Source organism: Onychostruthus taczanowskii, unplaced genomic scaffold (assembly GCF_017590055.1).
Source record: "Onychostruthus taczanowskii isolate IOZ18803 unplaced genomic scaffold, ASM1759005v1 scaffold20, whole genome shotgun sequence".
In the NCBI taxonomy this organism is placed as follows: Eukaryota; Metazoa; Chordata; class Aves; order Passeriformes; family Passeridae; genus Onychostruthus; species Onychostruthus taczanowskii.
Genome location: NW_024499240.1, coordinates 3,907,199 through 3,922,726, shown reverse-complemented (window position 1 = coordinate 3,922,726; position 15,528 = coordinate 3,907,199). Strand labels below are relative to the sequence as shown.

At 37.5% G+C, this 15,528-nt stretch overlaps 1 protein-coding gene across 1 annotated transcript in view; it reads right to left on the bottom strand.

The window, feature by feature from the left end:
- The window catches only part of MYO3B (myosin IIIB), a 198,183-nt gene that overhangs the window by 138,805 nt on the left and 43,850 nt on the right, over nucleotides 1-15,528 (bottom strand). The window contains exon 11 of the mRNA XM_041403364.1: nucleotides 8,408-8,553. Within this exon, the coding sequence (XP_041259298.1) occupies nucleotides 8,408-8,553 (146 nt within the window). The remainder of the gene's footprint in view (nucleotides 1-8,407; nucleotides 8,554-15,528) is intronic.

Sequence of the window (15,528 nt, the reverse complement as noted above, 5' to 3'; positions counted from 1 at the left end):
GTACCTCTCGCTAAAATTTAGTCACCCACACAAGAGACTGTATGGTCTGAGTAACCTGCCTGTTATCATTACAGCTCTGACAACACATAACTTTCCAATCACAAAGCAATTAAAAAGGGGAGTACAGGTTTTCTACCATGCAACAAACTTTAATTCAAACACCATCTTTTCCAAATCCACTGCAAAAAACCAAACACCTCTCTGGACCAAGCATGAAGATGGTTATCATGTGGCACAACCACAAGGTAAGGTGGGCTGACTATGGATGTTTGATAGCCTGGAAGTCTAAGGGATGTTTGATAGCCAGGAAGTCTAACTCATCCAGTATTTTCTTCTGGCAGCACTGAATACAAGTCTCTTGTGAAACTAGACTTTAATGCAGAGCTCCCTCAAGGAAGTTCAGTGTGGGACCATCATGTGTCCTCCATTGTGAGTAAATCCCATGCCCAAAAATAACATTGTGCTATTTGCAGCCTTTGTATGCAGTTGCAATACTTGGTATTTGGGAGCCACAAAAAGGAATCAATAAGGAAATAAATTTTCCTTCTTTCCAGTATTTAGAGAATTTAGCACAGTAACTAAGGATTTATTTGCCTGCAGCTGTTTCATAGAAAAAAAAAGGGGGGGGGGAAGGAAAAAAACCCAAACAAACACAGGGGTTTACACAATTTAAATACTGAAGGATCATTTTAAAAGGGAAGCAGAATGCAATTTTAACAGACCCTAAGAAGTCCGCTTCATCAATGTTCACTTAATACCAGACCACGACATTCTTAAAATTTCAAGCAGGGAAACCTGCTCTGGTTACCTTGGTGATAAACTGAAGACAAAATAGCACATAATTGTTGCTGATGTCACTGCTCCCAATTGTTTCCAAGGTTACAGAGTACCTCAAATAATTGTGATGTTTCATTTCTAGACTGTATTTGAAGCCCATTTTCTGTTCCCAGTAAATTGTTTAGTACTGCAGGTAATCTATCTAAACCTTATCTATTAAGCATCAGCAGCCCCTCAGCAACCTATGGTAGCGATGTAGGCTTATATGGTGAAAATATAGCTGCCTAGTTGTTTATTGAGCAACATGGCTCCTGGACTACCTTAATTACTTTTATCCTAAGAATCTCTCTATAACAATGTATCTCAATCAATCATAAAAAAATACCTGAATATTAAATGTCTCAGGGCAATGCAGTATTACGTATGAGCTATCTACCTGAAAGGAAGCTATTCCCTGGGGTAAATTGTGGAAAATTGGTTGTAACTATTGTGAGATTTTCTCACAATCTTCAAACTCATTTTAAATGCAGAGCACAAGTATTTTGCTGCACTAGAAATAAAAAGCAGCCATGCTACATCTTCTCCATTGCAACCTCCAGTTTACTGTGCACCATAGCATGCATCTCCTTAAAAATCAGTATGTACTCTGTGTAAGGATTACACTGCCAGTATTACCGCTAAAAGACAACTACAGACAATGCTGTTAACTACTGTAGTCCTGTCAAGAAACAGGGAGCAGTTTTCAAAGCACACTAAAACCAACGTAATTTTAGTCTACAATAATAAAAGCAAGACTTGCTAGGTCAGCTCTATCCCCTAAATCTAACTGAAAAATATTTCAAATCCTCACTTCTGAAGGAGACAACAGTAGATGTCCATCTCCCACCTCTCCTCCTGCTGGATGTGCCTTTCATCACATGACTGCTCTCAGACTGCAAGGCTTGACCTTGTCAGCAAGAAATTTTCCACTAGAGCAAAACAAAATGGCATTCACAGTATCTTAGCAGTCTGTTATTACTTATGCAATGGATTTTGAAAAGTAATAATTTACCTTAGAAACTGGATGACTAAAACAGTTTATGCATTTAATGCACAAAATTAACTGCATCTGGAGTCACTAAAAACATCTGTCAGGCATCTCAGCTTCCACCTAGGGTTTAGAGGCAGTCCAGGACAGCATGGAGAGTAACACAGAGCATCAGAAGTGATTATTTTTTATTTGCTCAGAAAATGGTTGAGAACTGAGCATGTTTATTTTCATGATTATTCGAGTTTCCTGATGAATTCATTTCAGCTGCGTGCATTTTAGCTCTTCTGTGTTCTAGCAACAACTATACTGGCAGGAAACGTTTGGTGAAACAGTCTGCTTTAAATAAGCACCAAAGAATATACCTATAAAACAGTACCCTTCTATTCATGAGAAAGCCAGTTGGAGGAGAGACTCTTAATAAACCAAAAATCAGAAACATACTGTGCAGGCAAAGTCCTCCTTAACAGCTAGAACAGTAAATGCTTACAACAGACTATTCAACAGCAAGCCACAGAGCACAAATTACAATTATTTGCTGAAATTAGGCTATGAATAGATATGAACAAAGAGTGCATTTACAAAATCAAATTCTATCTGTAAATGACTTACAAAAAGGAAGAGTAAGACAAAATCAATGAGAAACAGGCAGTTGTAGATAAGTTATGTGATAACTGAATAGTTAAAGGAAGGAAAGGAGGGAAATTGCACCAAGATGATTCAATTTTAGGGCTAATTCCCTATTGTCCTGTGTAATATATAAAAGTACTTATAATATTCTACCACCTTCTCAAATATATTAAAATGTCATAAGGTAAATGGAAAACAGACCCCATTTTGCTATGATATAGCTGCTTACTCCATACACTTCAATTTCTAGATCTACTGCCAGACTTAAAAGCCCAGTTATAGATGCATACTTGGTACAGCCTTAGAAATAGCTCTCTGCTTTTTAAATAAAGATGATATAATGAAGGTAGAAGTACTACAAGGCGCTCATTACTCTGTTAAACTCTGGCACAAATCTATTTGAATCTGATATTCAAACCCAAGGATGCATTTGACTTTTTATCAAGTCATGTACTTGTTAGTAATGAGTAAGTCCTGTACAGCCTTATAAGGGCACAGCCCTTGCACTGAAGTATTTTGGCACTGCTGCATATTCTGAGAGAGTGACAGTAACAATACTAAAATACCTTGTCCTCTTAGCACATAATTGTTTCCCCATGGACTTAATGCATGTACTACCAAATCATACAAACACTACATCCAACACTAGAGGTGTACTGCAGGGGTAAAAATGGTCCAGTCCCATTCAACATCTTCATTAATGATGAGACAGAGTGCACCCTCAGCAAGTTTGCATGTTCCCACCTGTGAGGAATGGCTTATACAGCCCAGGGTCGTGCTGCCATCCGAAGGGAAGGAACCTCAACAGGCTGGAGGTACAGCAAACAGGAACCTCAGAAGTTCAGCAAAAGCAGCACAGAGCCCTGCACCAGTATTTTCTGGGGGCTGACCACCAGGAAGGCAGCCTTGCACCAGAGGAACTGGGGGTTCCAGTGGACACCGAGGTGAACATGAGCCAGTTCTGTGCCCTTGTGGTAACGAAGGCTGGTGGAACCCCGGGCTGCCTTAGGAGGGGTGTGGGCAGCTTTATTGTCCTACAACACACGCTTGTGTTTCTTTCCCATTCCAAGCAACAGCAGTAAAAGTGTATGCTACATGATACATCAGGGTCATGTCAATACCCATGCAGATGGCAAAATTACAGAAAAGTTGGAATATGACAGGCTGCAATAAGAAAGGCTGTGTTAGAAAATGTTAGTATTTAAAATGTCCCCACAATGGATCTTAGCTGTTCAGATGGATGGAACTACCTGCAGTACACCAGATGCCTAACATGTATACAACAAAGCAAGGTGAAGGTGCAACGGGCTGTACCACAGTCACTCTATCTACTGAAGTTATATTCTATTGTCTATTCTCTCTCTTGACACAATCATACCTTAAAAATGACAGTAATTGAGTACTCTTGAAGAACTTCTTCAGAGTTTATTTACCAACATAAAAGGTGAGTTATGGTGGCACAGAAATTATGAAGACACTGCCTATGTACAAACTACCACGAAGCTGAATTTGCAATGGGGTAGGAGGTGGTTTGATCCTGCTGGATGCAGGTCAGCTGCTGAAGCAGTCAAGCATCAGTAAATTCAAACTAATAAGTATTCCCAAAAGCTGTAAGTCTCAACACAGTACAACACAGTTTAAGAACAGCACCACTCAACGACTACTCACAAGCTCAATTCCATTCCACCCCTGGCTATTTAACATGAACTAATGAAGCATAATGAAATTTCACTTAATTCTCAGATTTTGTGAGTTAGAAAATCAATCAGCCATTTCTTATCACCAATCAATTTTAAAACAGGTGCCTTCAACTTCTCCACTCATGTCTATCACTCAAGAACACTTGAGTGATAGACATGAGTGGAGAATTTGGTTTAATTCCTGTTAGCGTCAGCTGTCAGTGTAACCTAGAAAAATTGCTCTTTACCATGTCCCTGTAAAAAAGACTATATATAAAGAGACAAATCCTGAAAAGCAGGATCTTTGCAACATGATCTGAAATCCTCACTTTACACTAGTACATATAACCCATCCACCCTTCCTAGACTACTATACTATCTTTATCTCCGCTTTGCCACTATTTTTTATAACCATTACTTTTCAAAATTTCAAATTGCCAGTGATTTGTCACGATACCCTAAGAGATAGTACTGAGATGACGTAATATTTCCCACGAGATAACATAGTTAGAAGAATTTATGGACCTATTTTACTTTAAAAAGCTTAGGTGTAATGGTATTTGAGAATCCTTCATTTCGTAATATTTTTGCCAAAACCGACACACCTAAGTAGTGACAGCAGATGGAAGAGGTTAAAAGTATCAACTCCCAAATTACCAACTTCACTAGGCCACCTTCCTTTCATAATTTAGACCCTTCTGTTGGAGATTTGAAAATATATTCTAGGCAGATGACATGTTAACAGAATAATTTCATGGTTCAGTGTCTTCGCAGTATGATTTATCTCTTATCTCTAAGCGCTGGAGGTCCCTTTTCAGGAGATTTATTAGTTAGATCCAAGAATCCATTCTGATGAGAGAGAATACGTGCATCATTGGAAAACAGAACCTTAACATGTGCTCTAAGATAATGTCTCCTTCTCATTAGTTTTGAGAAAAGTCTCATGCATGTGCTGTCACAACTATTTCTAAAATAATGCACCTTCATACAACAAAATGTTCATGAATTAAAGGGGCTTTTTATATTTGCATTAGTTGAGGAACTTGTATCCCCTACTCTTCTAAATCTACATAACATACATAGAAATAAGGTCCAGAATCTAATGAAACATGTGACGTAAAAATTAACTAGCAATTTCTTTTTCACTCCACTTTTGCTATCAGATATTTGCTGCAGACAAATTTTGTAGGACAAGAGAAGTTTAACCACGGGAAGTTGCTTAAACATCTGGTTCACAGTTCAGGCCATATTATCAAAAGTATGAAGTTAATACCTAGACACCTTAAAAAAATACCATTGTGTTTTCAAAAACACTTAGCATGCAGCATCTCCTGTTGTGAAACTAGTCAGGCTTTGAGAGAAGTGCAGCACAGTGGTATCACCTTTTTTCTTACACCAAGTTGGAAGTACTTGGTGATTTCTGAGGCTTCACCTGTCCTCTAGAAATAAGATATTTTGTTAAGATAAATTCAGTCCCCAATCACATTTTATGTTGCTCGACCCAATGACAGAAAATCTGAATTTTAATGGCCTCCTCTTCCCACAATGCCATATAAGACATCTTGGGACTCTATGGGTGTATCCACAGATGTGCTCCTTTGCCAACCTCTGAGCTATTCAATCTGGAGATTAGTCCATCCCTGGTCCTAGTTACATAACACAGACATGGACCTAGAAGCAGTTAAGTTTAACAGACGTCCTTGACTTGAGTTCTACACACCAAGATATCGCCAAAGATCTTGAGGGTATTCGACTGCTCTGACTGCCAGTACAAAACTATTCATCTAATGGTTGATTAAAATCTCATAAAGTCAAAGTAAAGACTCATTGATTTAAATTATACTCATTCTAAGACTAAGGTCTAGCTCTGCTGCTCACTGTGTTGAAACTCAATGCCAAGGCTAAAAGCACAATTGGCTCTCGCTAGAAAAAAAGCCAGTGACTAAACTGACAGAGAAACTTGACCATTTGAGAATGGAAGAAGTCTACAGAAACACACACAGCCATTTCTGTATCTAGTTTTGGCAATTTTGCCAATACTAACATTTGAAAATATTAATGAGAACAGATTATTAAACGGTGTTTGATAACAAAACTTGAAAACCACTGCAAAGTTTCCTGCTAATGTAAAGAAAGCAGCATCACAGAAAACAGACCAGTCTAGTACACAGAGGCAGTATAAATAGAAAGATATGGATCAACTGGAGTCAAGAATGTAAGCAAACAAGTAATTAATTCTTGATAACTCTCGGACTCAGTGATATCTAAGTGTTTTTTACTGTAAATAGCAATGTCACCTCTTCTCCCAACTACAGTCAAATCAGCCCAATCAACAAAAAATTATCCTGGGAGAACACATACAGAAATCACATACAAAAATCCATGAATCAATAGCCCATTAAGTTTCCTGCTTATTACTACCCATTACATTTATTGTTTGTGATTTGCAGAAGCTTTTTGCACTTCCAGATAAAAAAGAGCTTGACTGTAGGGAACCACAGTCACACCATAACTGTGCTCAGAGGATTTTGGATTGAACAGTCTCAGAAGGTGAGCTCCAATGCTTCCATATGTCACTGCTGGACACTCAACATCCAGTGCCCAGAAGAACCACTTAGAGTCTGAGAGCATCAATGCTCATGTTGAAAAGGCTGTTAAAAATGTGTGAATTTCAGCCTAGTTATCAGGAACTGCTCTGAGAATTCTTCTGAACTGTCAAGCTACTCTAAGAGGGGAATGCACTTTTTTGTCATATTTGCTGTCCCTCTGAATTGATTTCAAACAAGTACCAGGAGAAAAGCTCTGTCTCCTATACCCTAGGTGTTTATGCCATCCAGCACTCATCATAGCTCACTTCATCTAATAAGAATGAATAGTTAGAAGCAGCAGGGCTATAGCTTATATAATGCACAGCAGAGGAAAATATTTCAACTCAAAAACTGATATTATTCTATTTGGTAAATATACACATTATTTGATTAATCAGATAGATAATTCACTTTTCTTTTGCTATGTCATACAGAGATGCAACAGCACATAGAGAAATAGGCAATCTGTAGACAGAAATCAAAGACTCTACATGCCCTATTTTTTTGCATCTTCCTATTGCTTGCTCTTACTTTTGCTACCACGTCTGTCCTCTTACACTATTTTGAGCACTGATAAAATTTTTAGATATTGTTTTAGTAATCTGAAGCCTCCCTCGCCTTAACTGGCCAGACATGTTTTACACTCATGAAAAGGCAACAAGATCAACTGCTGCTTCAGTATAAATAATTCTGGAAAGAGTGGTGGCAGTTCCCGTCTGAGGTGGGGAGAAGGAGATATCTGTATGAGCCAGAATCCAGCACAACTGCATCTGCATATAAATAGACTTAATCAGAAATGCAAATTGCAATCAGACAAAATTTTAAAGGCCTATGATAACTGTGTAGATAACAAAAGGTCAAATACTTGTATTGCTGAAGGTTTTAAACTGTTAAGTCAGTGGTGATTCTTCATTAGCCAAAATGTGGAAAATACTAGTACATGCCAGCCTAATCAATGATGGACAATTTCTATATTTCTTCTATTATTACAACTGTTCTGTTGCTAAACTCTATTTCACACTGTCAATCTCACTTATTCAGGAAGACTCAGTGAAATGAAAACAAATGAAATCAAATATAGACAGTATGAAATAATACAGCTAATTTACATGACTATATATAGAAAGGAATTTATATCCCTTTTTCATATCTAATCTAATTTAATTCATATGAGATTGTCCATGGATGACAATCCAAATCTTCACATTTTAACATCCTCAGGTAAATGAAAAAATAAATTATGATTACAGTTTGCTGAAACTGCCAGACTGCTTCATAGCACTGTCAAAATTGTATGTTTTCCTTTTACAGTAAAACAAGCCTAATGCTCTAGGTGAATAATATTTGAAAACATTATTTAACAAATAATGCTAAATAAACAAATGTTGGCTTCTCCATTTGAATAAACATTTTCATCAGTAGTAGGTAAGAAAAGTTCTGTTGGAAGAAAGGTACTTGGATAGTATATGATTTTACATTCTAATATAAGAATAAAATAAATAAGTCTTTATAATTTCAAGGCATTCTAAATAAAAATTATTGTAGAAGCCAGACTAAAAAAAAAATCTTTAACTTACAGATTTTTATTGTCTTTCTGTAGAAGAGATTCTTAGGCTTTTAAACACAAATATTTGCCAAATAGTTCTCCTTTGAGTAGACTACCTTTGAACAAACTAGCGAGTGAGGAGGGCCATCTAGTGCCATACCTTGGAATTTTAAAAAGTGTTTTCACCGGATGCATGTCAAATAAAGGAGGGTCTCCATCCCCCAGTTCAATAGCTGTTATTCCCAAGGACCACACGTCACATCGAGCATCATAGGAGTAGTCATACTGCTGTTCACAAGCAATGACCTATCAGAAGAGAAGCAGAGAAACCAATGCTTTAATCTAATTTACAACTCATGTAATCTGATATAACATGGAAGTACTTTTTCGACTCATGTCTAAAAGGCTATGTAGCTATCAAATCCACATCACTTTTGCCTGTATATAACAGACAGAAGAAACACCACAAAAAGGTAACAGCAACTTAGAACGTCTCTTATGTTTCTTTTCTTTAAAAACAATCTTTCTTTTTTTTAACCTTCATGGGATGCTTCAAATATCTATACAAAGAACATCAATAATAAATTTTTTTTGAAAGAACGACTTACAGAGACCTATTATAATAGCAGAGAACCCTATTGCTGTTATTCTTATTAACTTCTATGACTATTCATGAGGATAGACGGATTTGCATAGCTGGTTTTTAGATAAGGATATTCCATCAGTAATTTCTGTCTCTTTTTTGTTGTTGTTGTTTGTTTGCTTTCTGTTTTGTTTTGTATTTACTGCATTTGAGTAGTTTGAAAAATCTTAAGTAACATACCATGTACCTTGTCTAAGAAAAATGGAAGTGAGCAGGAATCTCTCCTTGGATATCAGAACTGTTTTACATCACAGACTTAATGCACGCTTCCAGCCAACTCACTGACCACATTCTAATACACTGACTATTCATGTCAGCTGAATCTAAATGCAAGATTCAAACCAAAGTTTAAATTTAGCCCTTATCATTACAAAGGGATGAGACAAAAATTGCAGCTTTACTGCATTTTATTATGATTTGGAATTGTGTCTCATGTTTGTCTTCCCAAATCTCATAAATTAAATAATTACTTTAAAATAATTTGTTGGATCCTGGCATATTGCTAGTATAAACTTCCATGGTTTTTCCCATTGTTTTTAAAGTATCTTTACTAATTTGTACTTAAGATAAAAATAACATGTCCTAGGGTGGCTGTACCTATGTTCTAGAAGAGATTTTATATTTTTTTAACTTCTGTATTATTTCTCAGTTCCTGTGTTAGGGCTTCAGTTTGGAACAACACTTTGCACAGACTGCAACATGCAAGTCAGCAATGCGAGTAGCTGCTGGCAGAGAGTCACCTGTTATAAAAAAACCTTTCCTGGAGAAGCTGCTGAATCCATCTTAACCTCTGAGTTACTTTCTCCATAAACTGCACCTCACAAAGGCATTCCTGACTCTGGTAGTGATTCTATCCAACATGCCCATAGAAACTGTCTGTCTCATATTTGGGACTCTTGACCCACTGCAGTGCACTCATCATTTATTTTATATCAGAAATGGGGTGTGGAACACAGTGGAAATAATACTGAAATATTTGGGGGTAGGGGAGGTTTGCATTAAAGTTGCACATCAGTTAATTCCTTCTCTTTTCCTAGAGCAAATCAGTCAAGAAAAATGAAGACACTTCCAAATTTTTTATCAAAGTTTTGACATTTAAGAAGTGTTGAGATCACTCTTTCTCCTCAATTTTTTCAGTCAGTATACCAGAGAAAGGGGAAAAGTTAAAATAAGCACCACAAAAGAGGATTCCGAGATTTTTTCCTTCAATTTGAAGAGGCAGAGGTTTGTTAGTTAATCCAGTGTTTTTCAAAATTGTCACACAAAGATCATTTCTCCATCTCCCTTTTCTTCAACAGAATGTCTTAAATAAAAGCTCTGGAATAATTTTTAGTTCTTCAAAATGTTCACTATAGCTTTGATCTCATCATGGAGATCACTATCTCATGAAATATGGACAGTAGACAGCTTCCACACAGCTCAAGCAAAGTGCTTTAAAACACACCAGTTTCAGATGTCTTTATGATAATTTCATTTTCTTATAGAATTTATGAGAGAAAAAGTCAAATGCAAAAATTTTGAAAGTCACTACAGACACCCATCAATGATACATAAATAATATATTCTGAAGAGGCTATCATTGACATTTTGCTCAGAGATAGAAGAGGAAGCTTATATTTCTTGTTTATTTTGGGGGTTTTCTATACAGTTCCCCAAATAATCTGTATATTCAATAAGACTTCCTCCAAAAAAAATCATCCAAGTTGGCTTCTAAGGCCTTGACTTGGAAACCTATCCATATGTGGCTAACTTTATGCACTGTGCTCTCCTTCCTTTTTAAACACATGAAAAATATTTATCTGCTTAGTATAAAATCTGTTAAAGCCCATTTTCCTGGAGGTGAACACCTTGGAAGTTGCCTGGATTCTCGTAAGTGTACTGATTCCTTTGCAAATACTTGCCTATTTGTTCTCAAATTCTATGATCCAGAGGAACACAACCTCATTTTCAAAAGAAGGAAAAGAAGGACCTGCTCAAGGTCACACTGGACTTCATCAGCAAGGCCACACACACATAGCTGGTCTCCCACATTCAAAGACATCATGATTTTTCCCAACAAGCACATCACAGTTGCTTCTAACTGCAGGGCGATGACAAACTTTGCTGTATATCTTGGTCTTAACAAAGTTTAACAAAGTACACTAATAAGTCTTAGAGCTTTTTTCATCTTCACAGTGTATTACCTATCAAAGAGAAAGGAATGAATAACATTTCTTTGTGTCTTCTGCTCCACACCTAACAGATACACTCCCAGTACATGGCAGTATAATGACACTATGGCAAAATACTGCCATTCTAATCAAGGGGAAGTAGACACCATTAGATTCTCCTCCATTCTATTATAGAGGCTATGGTGATTATTTTAGAAAAAATATTCCCCTTAATATATGTACTTTTAATAGAAGACATTCAGCCAGTGGACCATACGGACCATTAGCTTGACAAGAGTGAGATTAGCCTCACAGAAAAGATCCAAAATTAACTACAGTCTTCACCCAGTATGCAGAATGTACACGCATGCAACAATCACTTTGGTTTGAAATGAGTATTCAATTTCTGTGGAACTTATTATTAGAATCTTGCCAACTTATGTACCCCTTGGAGAAATGCAGATGCGACTAATTTCGATTTTTAAAACAAGAAACAAATTTTTCAGTTTTTTCCTTGATGAAAGGTATGCATCAGCAGTTTTCTTTATGTGTTTGCTGGCAGAGAACACTCTCACGCAATGTGAAGAAGAAGAGAGTGTTCTTTAAGTCACAGTTTCCAAGCCAGCCAAGTCCTTGGGAATGCCCCAGTCCTGTATTGCCTTGAAAACTATTGCTGCTCCCTGCAGAGCAAAAATCTCTAAAAGACAAAACCAAGAGGGGCTATTGAGTTATCTTTCTTTATATTCCTCTCTCTATCAGGAACTCAGAGACACTTTTTTTTTAAAAACATCTCTACTTTTCAGTGGAGTTTTGGAGCTGAGAGTACCACTCAGCACTGCTGAGGCCTGCTCGGCCCAGCGGGGTAGAAGATACAAAAGCCCAGAAGATACGATGTGAAACTGCAGAACATGCTTCTCCCTTTCTTTCCTTTCGCAAAGACAGCACATTTTTACCAATTTTATATCCAGCAAAATCCTCCCCTGCTTGTAAAAGCAAAACAGAAGACGTAGTTTGCTTTGCTGTAAGCATTATGTTCATGGCAAAGCCTCAGGGGGTGATGCAGCTAATCCTGAGATTTGCCAGTAAACATCACGGGAATAAACACAGAGTCTTTCACTTCAGCCTGGGCTGGCTGCGTGCACACAGTGGCCTGGGTTGCTAAGGAGACAGGCTGTCATCTTTTGTTTTAGATGTAATTTCATCACAATTTCATGCCCAGTCATACTGCTGTAGGTTGAAAACCATTCAAACACCAGACAGAAAAACAGAAAATGTGATAGTAGTTGTCAACACTAATTGTGCTGAGGGCCACACTGGTACAGAATGAGGGGATAGGGAATTCACAGGTCTGGAAAAATGATACATAAACAAATCAGTCATTCTAAGTGGAGGCAATTTAGAGAAGTCACTGCCTAGGCATTCTGTGTGATTTTTAAGTTGTACAGGAATACAAAAATTCAGAGACACACAAGATGACTTATATCTTGAAAAGAAAATTTTACATTCAAGGATATAATTCTGCCTGTTTTGAAATCAATATAAACATTTCTCTGAACTTCAGCAAGTGCAGCAGCAGATCAAAGGTGGATTCAGAAGAAGGAAAACAGTTAATACAGAGAACTACCTATTATTTGGACAGTGGTCATTGACTTGCACAGAGAGAGGAAGCTGTACGCATGTTTAGGTGAAGCAAAATACATCAAACCCTTTTAAGTTTACCCAGAATTATTAGAAGTGAACTTACTTTCCCTTTGCCTCAGTAAATACAAAGCAGAGCTGCAAGCATAGGCTAACAAGAGCAGTGCAGATGTGCTAGCTGGAGAGAACTGCTGCACAAGTAGCGCTGCCGAGCCCCGCGCAGGAAGGAGCCCGGAGCTGGCAAGGCTGCGCTGCCGGGTGCGGCGGCGCTGGGCTCAGCCGACAGAGCGGCCAAGCAGCTCGTGTGCGTGCGAGCGCCGCTGAGAAGCACTGCGCATGGAAAATGAACGTGGACTGAGCTGCCACCCTCGCTGCAAGGAAAACAAGATTGCCAGCTGTGCCAGCCAACTGAAATCAACCCACTGAACTTCTGGGCTCCATCTGACACTACACAACCCAACTTCACTTATTTACCTTGGAAATATGATACTACATATTCTTCAAATCCCTGTGTACCAAAACCAAAAAAGCCTTTCATGATAGCACATAGCAGCACTGGGGATACTGAATTAGACAACCAAAGTGATGCTTATCTATCTCTCCATCACTTCCTCCTTCCCTCTTTTCCTTCCACTCTTCAAGCACATTCATATATTGAATAAAAAGCAATTTTGTGATTGAAATTGGTTCCATATTCCTGCATTTTCTTATTTGGATTTCAGTTCCTTATTTTGTACCATTATACAAATGTTTCCACAGTATATCAGAAAATTATTTAATTATTATAAATTTTCCCAAAATAAGTAGTAAATAACATTTAAAATAAGTCTTATAAGTAATTATCAGAATTAATATTGATTTATTGTAAATTAATTATATCTCAAGCAGTCAAATTTTACCAGCTGTGAGTAATAAATTTTTATTTTTAACTCACCCAAGGGAAATATTCCTGAGACCATTAGACTGCTCTGGCAACAGGCTACATTTGTAGGGAAACATAATACCTTTTACTGGATCAAATAATATAGTAAAGAAAAACTGACAGGCTTTCAAGCACAGAAATCTTGCTTTCATATCATGAGACCATCACTACTCATAATAATACAATTTGCACATTTTGCTTCTGATCTAGAAATGTACACCTCAATAGTGAGTGTATATACTACACACCTCACACAGATTTTCAAATGTTCTTTAACAAAGAAAGCAAAAACTAAGAGCTCCTCCTCCTCCTCCACCCTTCTAACTAAACACAATTCATGTAGGAAACTCAGTGCAGACCCACGTGGTATTGAACGGATTTTCTCTGATGTTTTGGGCTTGTTGTTTTGATTTGTCTTTTAAATCTTTAAACACCCTACATGAAAGCTTTACAACCCCTCCATAGCTGTTGAAACAAAATAGAAGCAACTCCTGCACACCCCTTCACAAGACTATAGCTATGTCATCAATGCTACTGGCAATGTTCCCTGAGGTTTTCTCCAGCTGCCACCTACTTTTCACTTGCCATGCTAGCCCGGGTGGGAGCTCTCCTGGAGGCAAAGGAGGAGGGGATGCATTCTGCTAGACACTGCTTTTGAGGAAGAGCTTGCTGGTGCTGTCCTTTCTGCCTCTCTTGTATGTAATGTCCTTTAAAGTTTGAAACCTCTGTATTCCATTTCATACTTCTAAATCCACTGTTTTCATTATGGACTTCAACCAACGTCAGTATAACTCCTTACTACAGCAGTTTGTTAAAGCTTCAGTTTGAGAGTCAGAAAAGAAGGAAGCAGAGGAAAAGCCAGGACACTGAAGGTAATTTCCTTCATTTCTTTAAAGAAATAAAAATCTGTATTCAGAAAAAGAAATCTTTTTTAAAATCATCTGTCAGCTCAGAAGGTGGCATCTCCGAGTCACAGGCATTTCAGCCATGTGCAGCCATTTAGAGACTTAATCCTGCCCCACATTCTGCCACTGACCTGCTGTAAGTTCTTAAGCAAATCACTTCACTTCTATGTCCCTCAGTTCACCCATGCAGTCTTGCTCTATCTATTTAGAGCAACTGTTCCCACTCTTCCCCCCATGCCTCCCCACACTTACACTTCTGTAGTTCCTCTCTGGCATGCCTATACCTAGTTCCACATGAAGCACAGCGCTGCATTCAAATGCAGTGCTGCATTTCAAGAGGACAGCTAGTATTTCCTAAAAATAATTGCCAGTACACTGCAGTGTCCCAGCACCTTAACCTCAGGAAAAACAGAATGTAATTTCATAATGTATGTCAAGAGGGAAATTCCTTTTCACCCTAGGCTTAATATAGCGTCACCTATCTGGCAAATTATTTAATGCTACTTACTTTCAACTTTAACATTTATTTATTGCATTTATTATTTTTACCCCTTAAATGTGTGGAATTTTCAAATATTTCACTGTTGATTAATTGTGATGCCAGATACAAACAAGTTCTATACAAGCACGAGCAGATTTATTTCTATCAGTGACGTTTTACTCTGAGGACAGTTGTTTGGGGGGTTTTTGTAAATTATACTTTCAATCTTATCTCTTGTACTGTAATTTACAAGGCAAAAAGACTATAAAACTAAAAAACTGTAATAAGAGCTAATTTAATAATCTCTTATCATGAGCTATACAAGAATTGCTATTATACTTTCACAGAAGACATTAAAATATTTTCAAAACTTTCCTTATTATAGAAGGTGTAATATTATTTATCACAAAATAAGCATACTTTTCCATTGTACAACTGTTTTCAAATGGCTTTCAGGCAGAAAAGTAAGTGCATATCCATTCATGAAATCTATATCCTATTTATACTAAGTGGTGGATTCCTACAACTCGTTATAAATGAGC